The sequence below is a fragment of the Calypte anna genome, chromosome Z (assembly GCF_003957555.1).
Source record: "Calypte anna isolate BGI_N300 chromosome Z, bCalAnn1_v1.p, whole genome shotgun sequence".
Classification (NCBI taxonomy): domain Eukaryota; kingdom Metazoa; phylum Chordata; class Aves; order Apodiformes; family Trochilidae; genus Calypte; species Calypte anna.
In genome coordinates this window covers 56,416,312-56,437,106 of record NC_044274.1, presented here as the reverse complement: position 1 = coordinate 56,437,106, position 20,795 = coordinate 56,416,312, and the positions used below count along the sequence as shown (strand labels likewise).

Sequence of the window (20,795 nt, the reverse complement as noted above, 5' to 3'; positions counted from 1 at the left end):
TGTTAGAAAATCCAGTTGATTATCATTATTGCACGTATTTTCTTTCTTTGAGCACTGTCTTGATCCCAGTTTTTTTTTTAACATGTGGATCAATCACTTCTCTGCATCTGAGTTATATTTCTGATATTTATCAGATCATTATGAGAAACTGTCTATGCTTTATATGCATTGTTGTAATGAGATATGATGTGGAGTATCAGTTTCCATCACAGTGCTGCTAAAGTTCCAGAAAATGCTGGGGTTTTATTCTTTAAAGAAAGGGGAAAAGATTAGTTTTTCAGCACCTCAGATCTTCCTTGCTCCTTTTTTTAGTAAGTGGGGAGGATATTATGTGTTTGTGGAACAATTATTATGTGTTTATGTGGAACAATTATGTGTTTATGTGGAACCATTTTGGATTATACCTGACCTGAATTTCCATGTCTAATTTTGAAAGAACTATAGTATTTTATTGCTAAATTTTTTTTCAGTGTTTAGCATTAAAAATTACTTCAGGCCTTTCTTCAGGCTTTCATCAGAATGACGTACCTGCTAATCACAGGAAATCTTAGCCTAAAGACTTTCAGAAAATTACTATCTTATAATATTCAGAATTTCTACTTCATGAAATTGTGTAAGTCTTGATTTGCCTTTTTTTCTTTTTGGTGTTAGTAAACATCTAGTGAGGCTTTAATTTGATAATTATCAGTTGTGGGAGGCTGTCAGGTTTAAAGATTAGTTTGCATTACAAATGAGGAAATTTTGGTAAGACTTAAACTTATTTTTTTTACCAGTTGCTACATATTATTTATATTTGTAGCCTGCTCCAGTGGGTTCAATACATTCAGATCCTGCTCTGTCTTCAAACAGAGAAGCATATCAGCACAGAGATAAAATGCAACAATCCAAAAATCAGGTAAGCTGCTCATGTGACATTATCACCATTACTTTGTTTTTGTCTAACTCGAAAACAAAATTGACTCTAGGATTTTTTTCTCTGATTTAAATCAACCCTTGTTAATGTAAATCTACACTGGTCTTAAAGATCTTAGTGTCCTAAAATTTTTTTAATTTTATAGCCAGAATAATGACCAATGTCAATCATAGGAATTTAGAGCTGTGTCCATTTATCTGAGCTAAGTTAGAGGGCTGTGTTAGTGGACTTCATTTCTTACTAAGAATTTTGTGGGTTTAGCTACTGCACTTCTTCATGAAAACTTGTGTAGGCATATATAAATATGCAGATAATGTTGATGTACAAACTGTATAGTAGTTCATATGCAGTGCTTCAGTGTTTTGAAAAAAATATAGTTACTGCAGAAGTAGTTTATCTTTGGTATTTTTGTTTCTTTTGCATTTATTCTTATGCATTTAAAGTTACAGTCAACAGATCATAGGGATGCTTGGGATTCACAGCAGGCCAATATGCATCATCTGAGGGCTCATCTAGCAGCTGATAGACATGGTGGCTCAGTACAGGTATTTTCTACTCTTTATGACTTAATTTTGAATTATGTAATAACAATTTTCTGTAGTGCAGGTAAGGATTCCTGTTTTCATATTAAGCTTCCTCTCCAGTAATGCTCAGATTATTCCTAATATTCCCTACTTCACAATGGCCAATCTTAAGTTAAAACAGATGCAGAAAACTGGTTATCTTTTGTTATTTCAACTTTCTGCTACAAGTTTCTTAGTGAAAACCTAAAGCAATAACGCTCTTTCTCTCATTGAGGGAGTATATACTCAGATTAGTGCAAGCAAATGAAGTTTAGACTTCTGATGTAGTATTTAGTTGTAAACCACTACTGACTGGATTAATTGTTGTTCCAGTCTTGTTTTTTAATTCCTTATGCAAACTTCAAATTAAAGTGTTAAGTAGTGGTTTCAGCTTAAACTTTACTACTTCTACTCAAACAATAGTTCAGTAGAAAAATGTTTCCCAGGAAATACTTCATGATTATCAGTGGAAAAATGAGCAGAAACCAACATTTTTTCCCTTCTTAGTGGTTTATTTCCTCTTCATAAGTTTTTGGTGCCTTTTCTTTAAATTTATTTAGGGGTGAGATGTGTGGGATAATGCTTGAAGAAATCTAAAGTGATTTAGAAGGAATCAAAATGCCATCTGCAAAGGCTAAAGAACCTTTGTGCTTTCAGTCTGAAATGAAAATAATTTTGTTCTCTGAAATCTTGTCTGTCAAAAAAATACTTTGTCTGCTGTATTTTTGATTTTGAAATCTAAATGAAATACTTCACTGCTGAAGTTTTGGTTTGGAAAAAAATGTTGATGTCAGAAGAAGGAATGAGAAGCCCACAGGAAAGAAAACAGAGCTGCAGTCTCACCAGCTTTGTAATTCCATATCTTTTCTAAACCCTTTGCATCTCAATTAAAAAATCAATATCTGCTAAATTTTGCTGCTTATAAGCTACTGGCATTTGTCATGTAAGAAAAGCTAGTAGATGACAATTATCACTGTATATTCAAGAAGCCTTTAAAAATTGTTCTATGCTTCCCATTGACATTGACCTGTACATTCAACTTGAATTGCAGTATTTCTGTCAAAAACATCAGTTTTAAAGGTAGTAATTATCTTTTGAGAACAGTATATTAATGTGGAATCAGAGTTGCATTTGAAATCGTATCTTCCAAATTTACTACGCGATTCTTATGTCTTGTAGGTTAGAAAAATACAAATTTGTGTTGTTAAATTCCAGTTACTGCAACTTCCAAGCTGTGTATCTTACCACTCATTTGATAACCGTAGCACATAACAAACCTTTTGCAGTTCCTTAGGTAAAGTGTAATCCTTGTCTTTTCCAAATTTTTACAATTCTTTGTTGTGATTACAAGGATGAATGTTGGCAAAAATTGTTTAGAGGAGCTTTCTGATTGAATTTTTTTTTTTAACATGGCAAATAAAATACTGTTTTGCATACTAATGCAAAACAAAGCATAGGGGTAGCAGGAAGATTTATGATTATTACTGTTTGGAGAACTGGTGTTTGTGCTTAACTTTCTTATTTTACCTGGCTGTTACAGGTATGCAAAGCTTCTAAAGGACTGTATGTCTAAGAAACTAAGCTGTTCCACAGTTATTATGTCTCACCATAGCAGTGTGTCTAATACTTGTTTGGCTTATGGTATATTGAGTAGGGAAAAACTGCCAATACAACGCGTGTGCTTTTCACCTAAGTTGAGGAGCCTTCTGAAGCTCCATCTGTACTCAGTGAGTACAACAGAAAGCACAAAGCAAACCTCAATAGGCGAGGCTTCTAGCTCAGGGTTTAAATAGCACAAGGCTATTAGCTCTGGTTATAAATAGATATAAACAGAAGTAATTTCTACATTAAGAGCAGGGCGTGGAAGGGTGAGGGGTATAGTAACAATGATGATGACTTTCCTTGTCTCTGCTTTCTTCTACCTTAATCTCTGGCCTTCAGGCATCATCTGGTTGCTGTTGAATCTTGAATTGTGAATTACCATTGGTCCACTTACTGTAGGTGGTTATATTTTGCAGATGTTTTCTTATATATTTGGCCATGAGGATATTTTGTGTAATGCTGCTTGGCCAGGCGTTTGTTGCTACTTCGGAGCTAGTTAGACCTCTTGATACTTTTTAATGGTCAATTAGCACTACCAGCTGTCCTGACCAGGTACCATTTGTCTGTCTCCATTACCTATCTTCCTGGATGGTTCTGTGAGGTCAACAAGGGAGAGGCCTCTGGAGTAGCTACATCTGCCATGCAGGAAAGCTGACAGGAACTAGAAGAATATTGGATTCTGTTTGGTTTAACATGGAAACAGATATTCCTAGAGAACCACAGCTGTCTTGGTGGCTCAAGAATTTACAAAGGAATTTCAGAGGAAATGAGTGGAAATCAAGATGTATCTAATTATTTTTTTTTTAAATGGCATGAAGTTTTTTCATGCTCTGAGTGAAAACCAGCCACCACTCTCTCTTAGATCTAGAGAATTTCTTAGTTCTCCTTTCTTCTGTGAGTACTCTTCTGAGATACAACTGAATTGTGCCACACAAAGGATACTAAAGAGTTTAAAAGCACTGAAGAAAAGAAGATGGAGTAAGACTGACTGAATTGGTATCAGCAAAGTGGTTATTGCCATCCCTTAATGCTCTGAGAAGACATGAGAGATCAGCAAACCTAATCAACAGAATTACTTTGCTTAGTCTTCTCATTTTGATTCTGTCATGTAGCTGTCAGTTCTGCTAATGGATATGAAAGAAAAATGGCAGTAGTTCAGGGATACAGGAATACAACCTGGAAGAATACCATTATTGGAATAAAAAGACCTCTGGAATCAACAAAAATTACTTGTTTAAAATTTTTATTGCATTGTAACTTTAAGAATTGACAAATATATGTCTCACGGTAGCATAATTTCAGGTATTTCTGGTGATTTCAGGTAGTAAGTTCAACAAATGGAGAACTGAACACAGATGACCCAACCGCAGGCCGTTCAAATGCACCCATCACAGCACCGGCAGAAGTAGAAGTAATGGATGAAACCAAGTATGTCCATCTTTTTTATAATCTTTGGTTGTTGTGTGCTCATGCACTAACAATTTTTCTTGTATAGCTATTATGAAAATACTGTGTAAAATGAATATCCACAGTTGGGGGCAAAAATGCAGTGTTACACAGTGTTTTGGCTTTAAATATTTAAATAATAGACTTGCAATAGCTTTTGCTTTTTCAAACAAAGCCATCAATTATCCATCTCTCTAGTAGATACATGCGAATGCATTTTTTATATTTCAACTAATTTTGAACCATTTAATTTAAGATAGTGTGCAGACTACCAAAAGTTATATATAAAAAATGTAAAATTCTTCTTGTATGCTATTCTGATTCTCTTTTTTTCCCTTACTTTCTTTCTGTGTAGCTGCCAGAAAGTGTTGAACATGTGGTGAGTTCTACAGTACCAAAAAGCAGGCAGAAATAGCCCCAGGGGTTATTTGGCTCAAAACTAATTTAAGAGAAGTCCAGAAAATAACAAGTCCATTTGGAAATCACAAAACAGGTTTTAGTGTTGTGAAACAATTCACTGTTTTTACAGAAAAACAGCCACCTTCAGGAGCTATTTTGCCTGCATCAAATGTTGCTTGTTTGTTATATGTGTGGTCTGTGGTGTATTTCATTTTATTCCTTTCAGTATTCTTTTCTTTCTATCCTGTTTTAGAGGGGCTATCCTGTTATTTTCAGATGTTGTGGCATTCATCTAATAATTTCACTATAGAAAACAGCTCACCTTTCTGAACAAGTAATAAATGCTAGCAAATGTTTGAATTTTGCCTGTTATCTTTGTAAACATAATATTTGGCAGATTATTAGTCTCTGAAAACCTCCTAACTAATTACGAAAACATAAGCTACAGTGTAATGAAAAGGGAAAATATTAAGATTTGTTAACTGGGATGGACTACTAATGACCGGAGTAGTAAATTTAGACTTGAAACAGTACAGCAAAATATTACTGATAGCTAAAGGCAATATAGCTTTCAACACATTTTCTTTTATAATTCTGCTTAAAATAGGATTTTACTAGGGTATAGATCTAGCTTGTCATAAATTCCAGGAACTCAAGTATGAAGGATATATTAGTACCTAAAGAATACGGTGAGCATTCCTTAATAGCAGTAAGTTTTGTAGCGTGTGTTTTCCTACCTTTCAGATAAGGAGAAATTTCTCAAAATGTATTTTTTTCTGGAACTAATTGTTGTGCGGGTTCTGATTTTGATGTGTTAAGTTTATGGGCATGTGTAGTTCAAATTTGAGTGGAGGTATCTGTTAAACCAACCTTCTCCAGTAGCTTTCCCTGACCACTTAGAATACCAGTTCTTTTATCTGCCGTCTTTGCATAGTACTGTATTGTTACTATTCTGCCAAGAATTCAGTGTTCTTATATGTAGATAAAACAGAGATGCCAGAGATAAAGGATATTGATAGGATGCACACAGAAAAATCCCCTATCCTTTCCCTTTTGATAAGTGCAGTGATAATGTTCCTCAATTCCCAGTTTATATACACAAAGATTGTCTAAAAATTAGAGCACTGTTTAGCACAATTAAACCTAAGACTTGTTATTTAGAGAAAGTAGAGAATTCTCAAGACCCAAGATGTAGTATGGAAGTTAATTTACTCTGATGTGAGTAATTGATGGGCACATATACTCTCCTTTACCTTTTTGGCCTAGTCTTTACTAGTTTCGTTCCAAAAAAATACCTGGTCTCAATATCCTATCTTCTTTTTTTCAATATGAAACACATAAATTAGTTTTTCAGTGGTGTTTGTTTAAGCAACAGTTTCCTCCTTCACAGTTTTTTTTGGCTAGAAGTTGTTTTATATTTTGACACTAATCAAAGCAACATGCACAGCCTTGCACTCACATCCACTCCTCAGCATTACTACCACACATCTATGTATAGGAGTGCCTATTTTCTCAGTAATAAGTTTTTGGTAATTTTACAATTTTTAACATAATAGCTATGAGCTTAATACCAAAAGGTATTTTGAGACCTTTAAAAATATCCATTTATAGATTTTACGCTCCTGAGGAGTGTAATGAAATGCAAATATCAGTATCCTTCATGTCTGATGCAGACATTTTTGTTTCTAAGGAGACAGTTTTATCAAAAGACTCTCACTTCATGCCTCGTTCACAGTCTTTTCTCCACCTGAAAATATGAACAAGGTCAGCTTTTTCTTGTTGATGTCTTCTCATTTCCTCATACTCTGAGGAGAAAAAATGCAGTGAAGTTTTTAGAAACACTTCATTCCTCCTTCCAGGTTTTTTCAGTTTTAGAAACTTAGTATGACTATCTTGGTTTAAAGATTGAAGGGTGCCATATAGTTTGTGATTGTAACTAGGAACACAAATATATTCAGCTAAGTATTAGATCTTTTGTTAGCACTTCAGTGGGATGCTGTAAATCATATGGATGTTTTTCAGTATGAATTTTATTGTTTTGAGACAGTCATCCAATGCTTTTATTGTTTGATATGTTTATGTACTCAGTGCAGTATATATTCTAAATGTTATGCCTTGTCATCTTCATGCTTGCTTATGTGTTGCTATGCAGAAAGTGTGGGCTTGAGGTGGTGTTTTTTCTGTTTGTGGGTTGTGGGTTTTACTGTTTTAGTTGTTTGTTTCTGCTTTGGCTTTCTTTTGTTTGTGCATTTAGTTTTTGTTTTGTGCTTTTGTTGTTGTGTTTTGTTTTCTTGTGTTTTGTCTTCTTGTTGTTTGATTGTTTGTTGTTTAAAGAAGTAGCTTTTAGCCCTGTTTCAGTTGTTACTGATGTAAAGCAGGTAGAGCACCTGATCGGTGTTCTGCCTAGGCACTTGTAGACCTTATCTTTGACAGACAGTCTTCCATTCAGCAGTTAGCTTTTTTTCCGAAACTCTTTGGTAGCTATCAGAACTGTTGCCTCTGTAAATATGAAGCATGTGTATTTCTGATCACCAAGCAGCTTTGCCACAGGAGGGCAGAGAAGGGCAAACTGGAGAAGTTTGTGGTCCATCCTTTTTGGATCTTGCATTCGATTTGCCACTTCAAATGTCTGGTAATGTTCCTGCAGTAAAGTGCTGCCACATGCTGTATAAAAACACAGCTATCTAAACACAATTAAGAATCTGAGTTATTTTAACATATTGTTCTAAGGGACTGCTTAGGTGGTAGTGGTAAGAGTATTTAGCAGTAAAATGTATGATAATGTTTTAAGCAGGACAAGGAATGGTTGTACCCATAATACTGGTATTGCTACCTTAGATTACATCTCAAAGACCACATTCGACTCTACAAGAACATAATTTTTTTCCTTGAGTTTCATAAATCTGTGTTATACTTCCCACTATAGGAATTTTTCAAATTATATAGAGGAAAAGGCTAACAGTCATTAAATACTTTCTTTAAAAAGTATCTTTCCTAGAATTGGGTATTTTCAGAATGTATCTATTCTTATGCATTGTGCGTGTGTATTGTGCATGTAGCTTTAAAAGTGGTTTTGAACAATGCAAGATATATATATATAACTTTATATATTTATTTATTTATATAAAAGTGGCGATAGCACCCTCTAGTGACAGAAGTCTTAAAAGCATGTCTGCATTTTCATTACGAATTATACTCTTATAGAGAGTCTGCACTGTGGTTCTCCAATTTCAGGGTTCTATTTCTTTTGTAAAATTTATTGTCAGGTAATGTAGTCTGACCTGTCTTATTCCCATGCAAATATGTATATATTTTAAAATTACATTTATTTTGCCTCGAAAGGTTTTACAGATATAGCACTTACAGGATTATAAATATTCCACATCTCTTAAGTTTTTAGTGCAGTCCTGTGGCTTACAATGCTTCATGGAATTTTAATTCCTTTAATACTTTTTTAGATATATTGTATAGTAATAAGGGATTTTTTCCCCACACCAAATAGGTCTTCAGCATTTAGTGAAATTCGCTAAATTAGAATCAGTTGAGAGTAGTTCTTTTAATTGTAAGAAGCTCTGAATAGAAACTATGCAGTTTTTAGTAGTATTATGCAAACTCCAGAAGACCAGGAGATTGAAAAGGCACTGCTGTATGTTGGTTCAGGATTAAACTCCTGAATTCCCTATAGCATGATGATCTTCTGTGGTTGACAGAGGAATAGCAAACTAAGTAGAGTATGGAGAAATAATAAAGGACAGTATGAGATTTGCAGTAAGGATAGGTTGAAATATTCTGGGAAGAAAATCAAGAAAATCAAAATTGTCTTTGAGTTACAAAAAGAATCCAAGGAGTTTTAAGCATTTAATAAGTGTTATCTGCTGTTCCTGAGACATACTCCTTACTAGGATAATGTAGTTAAACAGTGAGGAGTCAATTCTGTATTGTTTTTCTTGAATATTAATTCTCTGCCACACTTTAATCTTTGTACAATTACTTGTGTATCCTGGTCTTTATACTAAAATTATGAATCATGACAATTTCTTTCTGTAAGTTTTCTTTGAGGCCTTCTAATCTGAAACAGATACAAAAGTGCTTTGCCATCACAATCCAGGGCAGGATTTTCACATTTACAGGAGAATAGGTTAATTTGTGTTGAAAGGCAGGGACCACTGTAAAATTTTTTTGATTTTGTTTGTTGTTTTGGTTTGGTGGGGTTTTTTTTGGTTGATGGGGTTTTTTTTTGTGGTTTTTTGTGTTGGGTTTTTTTGTTGTTGTTTTTTTGTTGTTTTTTTGTTTGGTTGGGTTTTTGTTTGGTTGGTTGGGTTTTTTGTTTGGTTGGTTGGGTTTTTTGTTTGTTTGGTTGGGTTTTTGTTTGTTTGGTTGGGTTTTTTGTTTGGTTGGTTGGGTTTTTGTTTGGTTGGTTGGGTTGTTTGGTTGGGTTGTTTGGTTGGGTTGGTTGGGTTGGTTGGTTGGTTGGGTTGTTGGTTGGGTTGTTTGGTTGGGTTGTTTGGTTGGGTTGTTTGGTTGGGTTGTTTGGTTGGGTTGTTTGGTTGGGTTGTTTGGTTGGGTTGTTTGGTTGGGTTGTTTGGTTGGGTTGTTTGGTTGGGTTGTTTGGTTGGGTTGTTTGGTTGGGTTGTTTGGTTGGGTTGTTTGGTTGGGTTGTTTGGTTGGGTTGTTTGGTTGGGTTGTTTGGTTGGGTTGTTTGGTTGGTTGGGTTGTTGGTTGGTTGGGTTGTTTGGTTGGTTGGGTTGTTTGGTTGGTTGGGTTGTTTGGTTGGTTGGGTTGTTTGGTTGGTTGGGTTGTTTGGTTGGTTGGGTTGTTTGGTTGGTTGGTTGTTTGGTTGGTTGGGTTGTTTGGTTGGTTGGGTTGTTTGGTTGGTTGGGTTGTTGGTTGGTTGGGTTTGGTTGGTTTGGGTTGTTGGTTGGTTGGTTGTTTGGTTGGTTGGGTTGTTTGGTTGGTTGGGTTGTTTGGTTGGTTGGGTTGTTTGATTTTGTTTTGGGTTTTTTGTTTTGTTGGGGTTTTTTTAAATATATATACATAAAATACATGGGGAAAAATTGGAGTGAAAGAAGGATTAAACTCAACTGGATTCTATCTGCACATAAATTCAAAGCTTAAGTCATAGTGGATATTAGTGGTAGATAAAAGGACTAGTAGTTATGGGGGAATTTCAGTTGCAGTTGGTGACTGCTAGCCTTGAAACACAACTTTGTCTCTTGCAGAAGTATTTTAAAGTTAATGCAGTATGATATCTCTTCTAGCTGTAAAAGTACTTATCTACATAGTTTCCCCTATTGAATTTTAATTTTGGGCTTCCTCTCCATCAATAACCAATGTTTTTTTCTGCTGAAAGTTATATAACTCTCAGAGCAGCTCTGGTCTGCCTCTGCCCACTGCTACTTTTTCAGTGACTGAGCAACAGGGTGCCCTTGGATATTTTGAGAAGGTAACTTCTGTTTCCCCTTCCTTTTAAATGTTGTTCTCACCCCTTGTAGATCCTCATTTTTAAATGCTTAATCTACCAGTTTTTCAAATGCTTTCCCCATTCCCCATATTGCAAACAAAATCCGGATTCTTTTTGAATTTTAGTGACACTTAAAATCCTTGGAGAACCTCAGGATTTACTGATAGGCTATTGATGCAGTACAAATGTATTTTCACTTCTGTTGTACTTCATAGTTTAAGAAAGACTCTAGATTAATATAGCTCTGCAAGTGAGCATTCAAAACTGCAGAACACCATGGGGCAAGCTCTGTTAAGGTAGACAGCTTCATGTTCTTTTTTTGATTGCAAATTCTTAATGCTTTACTAAGGGGAAGCTTGAAGTTGAAAGGGGTTGGTCAGGAGATAAGAATTGCTTAAAATAAGACAACATGAAAATTGAAAGGGTTTCTTTGTGCTTTTGTCACTTTACCCTCTAGTTTACTGTCAAAAATGCTTCTTGGGCTTCTGCAGTCCTCCTCCATATTTTCTACTCTAATTTCCTCTGATTCTTTTCCTTCTGCAGTGTTTTTCAGTTAATTTCAGATTATCTCTGCTAACTGAAATTCACAGTATTTGTCAAATTTAGTGTTCTTCACGTAGCATGCAATAAAGCAGAAGTATGTTAGGATAGTCTAATTTACTTAAAGCTGTGATTTTATGATATATGTGTAATAATATAATAAAATAAATATAATAATATAATAACAATCAGAATATTGATTATATTGTTGAACATTTATTTCTAAAATACTTATTAGCCCCAGGGCAGTTTTTTTAAAAAGTTCTAGTTGACAAAGGAAGGCTCAAATTGTTTTCTTGTATCATTAACAGTGGTTTCTTAAGTGGATAGTTTTGATGACACAATCTTGACTCAAGCTTGTGTTTGGTATAATAGCAGTTAAAGTGAAATAATAACCAGGTAACGGAACATTCTTTATTCTTAAAATACATTTTAAGACAGCATGTAATGCCTATGCTTTTGATACTCTCACACAATACTATTAAATTAATAACTATTATTATTATAGTTTATGTATTACTTATATTTATATTATTTTTTCATTTGGTACTTAAAAAAACACCAGATCTGTGAAATATGTCAGATATCACTGCTTCGGTTTTTCATTAGGAAAGGAAACGCAGTTTAGTTTTGTGACTTGTTTTATATCATATGTCATGTCACACCTACAGGTGCTGCTGTTTTTTCAAGCGGAGGAAAAGGAAAACCCTTCAGCGTCACAAGTAACTAGAACCAAGGAGAACATGGGAAATTGCTTATTTGTTCAACTGCTCTCTTGTGCTCTTAAAAAAAACCCAAAACCAACTTCCATAATGGCCACATGTTTTCCAAGAACTCCCTTAGAAACAATGCAATGCCTACGTGCTCCTACATCCATATTCCATCTCTTTAATTCATCTATTCTGAAAGCTTTAAGATTTTGTCAAATTACGAGTGCTTCTTTGACCATCAATTAAATGGACCAATGAAATGGTACAAATGAACAGTATCTTCAGCAAAACTAAACTTGAAATGTATTTTTCCTGTCCTAGGAAGTATTAGCAGTGTCTTAGCTGAAGACAAATATCACAAAGCTGTTATGGGAGTTCATAGCAGTATATAAAAAGCAGTTCTCAAAAAATACAGAAGAAAAATAGATATACACAGCCATGTAGAAAAAGAATAAAATCTTAAGATTCCCTTTGACACCTACATTGATTTTTTTTCCTTTTCTCCCATTATGACTGGTGATAATTTAGTAAAATTGTGTTAGCACTATAAACCCTATCTCTGCTAGTATGGTGCAGTCACTTTCCAGAGATACTGAGGAGGCTGATTTAGCTCTTCACAGCTGTCTAAAATGCTGGCAATGCTAGTGAAAAAAGTATTTTCAATAGCTTCTGAGTCTGAAGACCGCCTTTTGTTAATGGAATTCCAATACAGTAGAAATTACAAGAGTGTTTGTACAAAGATTACAGAAGTTTGTACAATTAGTTGTGCTTCCAGTAATGTTAGTAAGATTGAAATACCTTCAAAGGAGGACCCACATAGGAATTGTGAAAGAAAAATAAATGTGAATCTGGTTAAAGTGGAATCAGTATTAAAGTCTGTATGTTCACTAAAGTAGTTGATGATTGACAGCATCTTTGACTTGAAAATATGGATGTGCCATGTAATGTTGGAGATCAATTTGTAAATTAGTTCACACTTTGATTTAGAAAACAAATGCAATGGAAAGGGGCTAGACCTCTTCCTTCTCTGCATACTAGCCCATAGTGTCCAAAACTTACCAAAATCTTTTTGTCCTGGAAATTTCTTGTCTTTCAGTGTAATGTCAGTACTATAGCAGGATGGCAAGGGTGTATCAGGTACTTCCCTACAGTCCAATGAAGTTCCTATAATAAAAACAAACCAGCAGCTCTATAGACAAGTCAGGCAATTTTATACTTCTTCAGAAAATATATGCTTTTTTAAAAAGCCATAATGACAAAGGTGTGCTTTTGTCATGTTTTGCTGCCAGCTACTTGAAGAAGAGATGTGAAAACTGGAAGTGACTAGACAGATTTGTTGACCAAAACTCATAAATTATCTGTTTTTTAATAATTCTTCCAGAGCTAATGAGAAATTTTTTTCTATCCACACATGCTTTTTGGCATTCTTATTTATTTTCACCTGTTTTGTGGTAGCATTGTAAATGTATTTTAAAAGTAATGCACACCTTTGAATTCATTATTGCATTTACAAGCAATTTAACTGTATTTTGTAATTTATTTTTCCTTAACAACCCAAAGTGTATTTTTTTTGGATTATGTGCTCATATGAATACTTTGATCTTTGTCATTATTGCTGTTCATGATTTTGTTTTTGTATTACAAAACCTGAGCTTGGCATACAAAAACACTGTATAACTGGTCCTAAGTTTCCACTCCACCAGTTTGTGTTCTTGACCAACTCCACCAGTTTGTGTTCTTGACCATCTCAAACTCATGAAGTTCCTTTTCTGTCTTTATTTAAGCTGAAAAGGTAGGAGGTTGCTTGACCATTCTTATTTGAAAACACATTCTTATTTGTAGTAGTTGACCAAATTCATTGCTTTGTAAGATTTTTAAATATGTATAGCATGTGTGCTTTTCACACACCTGGTTAGTTTTACTCTCAGAGGTTTTTGACCTGTACAGTGTTTGTATGATCCGAACTCCATACACATGATAAAGTGTGGGTATTATGGACTCGAAATGTTGGAACATACAAAAGCTGTTTGTTTGCTGAAATGACCAGTATCTAAACACTTGCTTTTCAGCAATATTTTTTTAAGTGCTTGATTGTAATGCTGAAAAAGAAGGTTTTCTTCTAGCAAAGCAAGGCTGTCACTACTAATACAGGTGTGTTCAGGTTATGTCAATATGATGTGCATTTAAACCCTTTTTTTCTTGTCTAAACTAATGAAGTTGACATTGGATGGATGTCTTAAAATGAAATGAAATGTTCAAATGTAAGACAAAAAAATAAAGATAGTTTTCTAAAATTTGCCTTTTTTCCCCATTTCCTAGTCTTTGAAATAAGGTTAGATGTTATTTTAAGAATTTCTGAACACTTAATATTTTTCAATTTTAATTTTGAATTAGACACCATGTTACTTGAAATGCTACCTCAACATTGCAGTTATGTTTTCTTAACGGGTGCTATGGTTATATGCATTAATGCACCTCATGATAATAATAGAGTGAAGAGACTTAAATGCATATGTTTGTAACTAGAAAATCTACTCAGGGTCTCCATGCACTAAAGTCTATTCTGTATTTGCCACCTAGAATAAAAGCCATCATAAATACTATGACATATGCAATAAAGTTATCTTTAATTTTACCAGGTAGATATCTAGAAAAGAAAGATTTATTGTTGGTTCTTCAGTCACAGCCTTCTGTTTGGTAGACATATTTGTTCCAGGCTGTAGAGCATTTGATACATTTGATGTATCTGGGTAGAGAATGGGTTGAGAACAGCCCTGAGGAAAAGGACTTGGGGATACTGGTGGATGAGAAGTTCAAGATGAGCTGACAATGTGTAACTGCAGCCCAGAAAGCCAACTATAACTTGGCCTGCATCAAAAGTGTAGCCTGTAGGTCAAGGGAGGTGATTCTCTCCCTCTGCTCCATTCTTGTGAGACCCAGTCTGGAGCCCCATGTCAGGTTCTGAAGTTCACAATACAAGGAGGACATGGAGCTGTTGGAGCAAGTAGATCATCAGCTGGCTAGAGCACCTCTTCTGTAAAGACAGGATGAGAGGGTTGTGGTTGTTCAACTTGCAAAAAAGAAGGCTTCAGGAAGATATTGTTACTGCCTTCCAGTTTCTGATGGGCTTTTTGCTAAGGCATGTAGTGCTAGGACAAGAAGTTATGGTTTTAAACTGGAAGAAGATGGGTTTAGAAAGCCTAGGAAGAAATTTTTTCCTATGTAGGTGCTGAGACACTGGCACAAGTTTCCCAGAGAAACAGTGGCTACCCACTCCCTGGAAACGTTAAGGCCAGGTTGGACAGAACACTGAGCATCCTGGTTTAGTAGAAGGTGTTCTTGCCCAGGCAGGAGTGTTATAACTAGATGATCTTTAAGGTCCCTTCCAACCCCTAAAGCATTGTATGATTCTATCATATACAGTAAAGAAAAGGGCATATTTACTTGACAACCAATGCTAACAGGCAAAATCAGTTGCTAGACTTCTGTTTAAGATTTTTTTTTTTCACTTTCCTTTATAAGCAGAGGTTTTCATTTGCCTGTGCTCTTGCAGATCTGCAGAACAATTCGTGGAAATCACAGACTGTTAGGGGTTGGAAGGGACCTTGAGAGATCATAGAGTCCAGCTCCCACTGCAAGAGCAGGATCGCCTAGTGTAGGTCACACAAGAATATGTTAGGTGGGTTTTGAATGTCTCCAGACAAGGAGACTCCACAACCTCCCTGGGCAGCCTGTTCCAGTGTTCTGTCACCCTCACAGTGAAAGAGCTGTTTCTTATGTTTACACAGAACTTCCTGTGCTCTAGGTTGCATCCATTACCCCTTGACCTATCCATGGCTCATCACTAAGAAGAGTCTGGGTCCATCTTCCTGACACTCACCCTTTACATATTTGTAAGTATTAATGAGGGCACCCTCCAGTCTCCTCCATGTTGAAGAGATCCAACTTCCTCAGCCTTTCTTCATAAGGCAGGTGTTCTGCTCCCTTCATCATCTTTGGGGCTCTGCTCTGGACTCTCTCAAGCAGTTCCCTGTTCTTTGGGACAGATGCAGCCTCACCAGAGTAGAGGAGAAGGAGAGGAGGACCTCTCTTGACCTACTAACCACATCCCTTCTAATATGCCCCAAGATGCCATTTGCTGCCTTGGCCACCAGGGCACATTGCTGGCTCATGGTTATCCTTCTGTCCACTAAAACTCCCAGGTCTCTTTCAGGTCTCTCCAGCAGCTCAGTCCCCAACCTGTACTGGTACATGGGGTTATTCTTTCCTAGATACAAGACTTTACACTTGTCCTTGTAATTCATTACATTTATCCCTGCCCAACTCTTCAGTCTGTGTAGGTCCCTCTGAATGACAGCACAGCCTTCTGGGGTGCCAGCCAGTCCTCCCAGCTTTGTGTCACCAGCAAACTTACTGAGAAGACACTCTGTCCCATTGATAGAGATGTTGAACAGGACTGGACCCACTGATCCCTGGAGAAATCTACTAGTCACAGGTCTCCAGTTGGACGCCGTGCCACTGATCACCACTCTTGGGGCTCTATTGTGTAGCCACTTCTTGATACATCTTACTGCAGATTCTTCTATCCCACATTTCCTGAGCTTGCTCACAAGGATATTATGGGAGACTACATCCAGTGGTCTCCCAGCATCTACCCATTAAGTCACAACATCATAGAAGGCTATCAGATTAGTCAAGCATGATTTCCCCCTAGTAAATCCATGCTGACTACTGATAACCTTCTCTTCCATGTGCTTAGGGATGACCTCCAGAATGATCCACTCCATCATTTTTTTCCAGGGATGGAGGTGAGGCTGACTGGTCTGTAATTGTCTGGATCTTCTTTCTTTCCCTTTTTGAAGACTGGAGTGACACTGTCTTTCCTCCTTCCTCCTTCCTGTTAGCCATGATCTCTCAAAAATGGAGAGTGGTAGGGTAATAACATCAGCCAGCTCTCTCTACACTCTTGGGTGCATCCCACCAGGGACCATGGACTTGTGTACATTCAATTTGCATAACTGATCTCTAACTCAGTCTTTGTTGACCAGTAGTGAGTCTTCCCTCTTCCAGGCTTTCTCTCTCTCATATCCAGTGTCTGAAGTTCACAAGGGCAGCTCATAGGAGTAAAGACTAAAGCACAGAAGAAATTCAGCAATTCTGCCTTCTCTGCAACATCTATGATGGGGGCTCCCACCCCACTCAGCAGTGGGCCCACATTTTCCCTATTCTTCCTTTTACTGTTGATATATTTGCAGAAGCTCTTCTCATTTCCTTTTACTTCCTTTGCCAGTTTGAGTTCTAAGAGGGCTTTGGTCCTTCTTGTTGCCCTCCTACATTCTTTGACATTAACCCTAGAGTTCTCCCAAGTGACAAGTCCCTTCTTCCATGAGCTGTAATTTTCTTTCTTCCACGAGACTTTCTTCAGAAGCTCCTTATTGATCCATACAGGTCTCTTACCTATCTCTACCTGATTTTGTATGCAAAAGAATGCACCGATTTTGAGCTTTAAGGAAGAGGTATTTAAAAATTGACCAACTTTCTTGGGCTCCCTTTCCTTACAGAATCTTATCCCATGGATTCCTGCAAGTTGATCCTTAAGGAGTACAAAATCTGCCCTTCAGTCCAGGGTTGTAATTCCACTTACTCCTTTTCTTCTTCCTTAAAAAATATTAAATTCCACCATGTCATTGTAACTGTCACTGTTACCAACTGTCCCCAACTTTAATGTGCCCAGCTAGACCTTCTTTATTCATTAGTACAAGGTCCAATTGCAAGTAAAAATTTTTTTCAATTCCATGTTTTGGTTTTTTTTTCAATTAAAACTGAAGCTTTCCTCAGAACTTCTGTTTAAGACTTAGAATTTTAGTGCCTGAGTGCTTAAAAATACACCATTGTGTATTTCTCAGTAGCTTTTTAGGAGCTTTCAGTCACTTTTTGAAAGGATATTTCAAACATGAAGATTACAGAATTGGTTATGTCAGTCAATCCACTGTACCCCTTTCTTGATTGTCTTATCAAATGAAATAGTCTATTTTCCCAGAATATCTTCCTCTTTAAATTTTCAGGATGGGTGATATTCTGAGGTAGTATAGTTTAAAGGATGTATTTCATTCTCAAACACTAAATTTTTATTTTTTTATCAGATAGGCTATTCTATATCTTATTACTACATCTTTTTGAACTTTACTTAACATACAGCTTTACCGAATATTTGTGGGGCTGAAGAGGGTCTTCCTGTCTCCTTGGAGAGAAGGGGTGTTCTGGACTCCTCGAGGCTGAGAGCAGAGGCAATGTTGTCCTCAGATAACAAGCTGATGCTCTGCTCTGATGTGGTGACACTGAAGCCTGGGTCACAGGGAGGGAGCTCAACAGGTTATCTCAGCTCTGCTCAGCAAAAACAGTCATGGGCAAAGGGAGCTCCTCAGTGCCAGCATCCTTGTCAGATTGACAGGCCTGTAGTTACTCAGATCCTCCTTACGGTGCTTTCTCTAGATGGGCATCACATTTGCTAACCTCATGTCAACTGAGACCTCCTCAGTTGGCCAAGACTGCTCGTAAATGATGGTGAGCACTTCTGCCAGCTCCCTCAGTACCCTTGGGTGGATCCCATCCAGCCCCATAAAATTGTTGGGGCTAAGTGGTGGAGCATGGATTCCACTTGGATTATGGGGGCTCCATTCTGCTCATTGTTCCTGTATCCCACTTCGGGACATGGGCACTTGGAGAAGAACAAGTGGTAAGAACTGATCTTGCCACTAAAGACTGAGGCAAAGAAGGCATTAAGTACCCCAACCTTTACCTCACCCTCTGTCACTATGTTTCTCCCCGCATCCAACAGCAGATGGAGATTCCCTGTTGCCCTCCTTTTGTTCCTCATTCATTTATAGAAACACTTTTTATTGTCTTCTATGGCAGCAGCCAGATTAAGTTCTAGTTGAACTTTATCTCTTCTGATTTTTTTTCCCGCATAGCCTCACAACATTTTCATCATCCCCCTTCTTCCAAACACCATAAACTCTCCTTTTTTTTCTGACTTGCAGCCAAAGCTCTCTGTTCAGCCAAGCTGGTCTTCTTCCACAACAGCTCATCTTTTGGCACAGGACAACAGCCTGCTTCTGCACCTTTAAGATTTTCTTCTGGAAGAGTGTTCAGCCTTCCTGGACTCCTTTGCTCTTCAGGACATCCTCGTAAGGAACTCTCAACCCATCTCCTGAACAGGACAAAGTATGCCCTCTGAAAGGCCAAAAACTGAAAACTGTCATTTCATGATCACATCCCCAGGATGGCCTCCAGCCCTCACATCACCCAAAAATCCTTCTCCGTTTGCAAAGAACAAGTCTAGCAGAGCCTCTTCCTTAGCTGCCTCCCTCACCAGCTGTTCTCTTCTGGAAGTTATCTTAACTTCCACATAGCCCAGGAACCCCCTAAACTGTTTCTTCTCTGCTGTATTTTATTTCCATCAGGAAATAAACTTAACCAGGTATTGGTTAAGTTGATGTGTCCCATGAGAACAAGAGATAGCGGTCATGGTTCTTCTCCCAGCTACTTAGAGAATGTTTCCTCTGTCTCCTTGTCTGGTTGGGTCTCTGTAACAGACTCCCCACCATGGCATCTGCCTTACTGGCCTTCCTCCTGATTCTCACCCATAAATACTCAACTCTGTTGCCACCACCATTAAGCTCTAGGCAATCAAAACACTCCATAACATCCACAGCCACCCCAAGGCTCTCCTGCCTCGCCTATTTCTTCTGCAGAGTTCGTAGCCATCTGTTGCAGCACTCCAGCTATGCGAGTCTCACCCCTCCATGTTTCTGTGATGGCAACAATGGGTTCCAGCTCCTCCCTTCTCTTTGCCCATGCTCTGTGGATTGGTGGAGGTGCACTTCAGTTGATCTATTGCTGCTGTCACCTTTCTGAGGGGAAAATCCCTAATTCTTACCTGATCATTCTCAGGTAACCCAGCAATAAATAACCCTTGCATCTTTGCTGCTGCATGGCTGTCCATTTTCTACCTCCACTGAAATGGCAGACAGAAGGACCTCTCTACCACACCATCTCACAAAACCTTGGGTGTGCCACCCCTGGGCTTGTCTCTAGTGAGTCTGATTTTATACTCTTCCTCCTTCAAATATCTATCTATCAATCTAGTTTAAAATATCTATATAGTTTGAAGCTCTACCTATGAGCGCTGCTAATTCCTGTGCTAAAACCTTTTTACCCCTTGAGACAGGTGTACCCCTCTGTTCCCAGAACTCCTGGTGTTTTGTATAGTGGCCCATGATTAAAAGACCTCAAGTCCTGCCATTGATACCAATCTTGGAGCCAGATATTGATCTTCTATCTTGTCTCTCTCCTTCTTTCATCATTCCCTGCATCTGGAGCAATAGAGGACACTGCTTGTGTTCAGGATTTCTGAATTGTTGTTCCAGGGCCCTGAAGTCCTGATAGTCCTTGGACTTCTTGTAGCAACTTCATCACTGCCTACCTGAAAAATCAGTAATGGATAATATCCTGAAAGCCATGCTAAGGTAGGACGCTTTTTCTTTAAACCTTTTACCCATGCTTCATGGAGATAGCAGGCTCTGTAAGAAGTGGGTCCAACTTGCATATTGGTATTGGGCCTTTTGTTGCTATGCTCTGCAAGCTGATCTTTTTTCCTATTCTGAAAGGAGAGGAAAAGTTGATTCTGCCACTGCAATGAGATGGTGATCCCACTCTCCTCAACAACATTCTTAGGCTGCAGCCCTGTTGATCCCTCAAAGTAACTAATGGCTGTGCAGGTCTACCCAGAATTTTTTAAGTCTGTGGGGAATTGGATTTAAAGGCTGACATCTTTTAAAAAAAATTATAAATAGTTGGGACATTTGTTTCTGAGAATTATGAGGACAGTGTGCCTTACAAAAAATGGTCTCCATCTGCTGCAATTAGAAGGCTGAGTCTAAAACTCAAAACAGAAGCACTGCAGCCTATCACGTATGCTGACATCTCAACCCAGGCAGACCTCCCAAAGATGGAAATAGCTGTCCAAACCTTAGGCTGCATGAAGCTCTAGCATTTAGAAGTGTCCTTGGTACCTGTAGGAGGTAGAGGATGTCATAGTTGGGACTATGCCCAGCTAGAACTTTTCAAACAAGAAGCTATGTTGAAGAAGAGCTCAGCAG

General features: G+C 37.5%; 1 protein-coding gene across 1 annotated transcript in view; it reads left to right on the top strand.

The window, feature by feature from the left end:
* The window catches only part of CSNK1G3 (casein kinase 1 gamma 3), a 70,114-nt gene extending 56,225 nt beyond the window's left edge, over window positions 1–13,889 (top strand). The window contains exons 12-16 of the mRNA XM_030467772.1: window positions 800–895; window positions 1,357–1,458; window positions 4,400–4,506; window positions 4,880–4,903; window positions 11,596–13,889. Of these exons, the coding sequence (XP_030323632.1) occupies window positions 800–895; window positions 1,357–1,458; window positions 4,400–4,506; window positions 4,880–4,903; window positions 11,596–11,650 (384 nt within the window). The 3' untranslated portion in view covers window positions 11,651–13,889. The remainder of the gene's footprint in view (window positions 1–799; window positions 896–1,356; window positions 1,459–4,399; window positions 4,507–4,879; window positions 4,904–11,595) is intronic.
* Window positions 13,890–20,795: the final 6,906 nt, after the last annotated feature.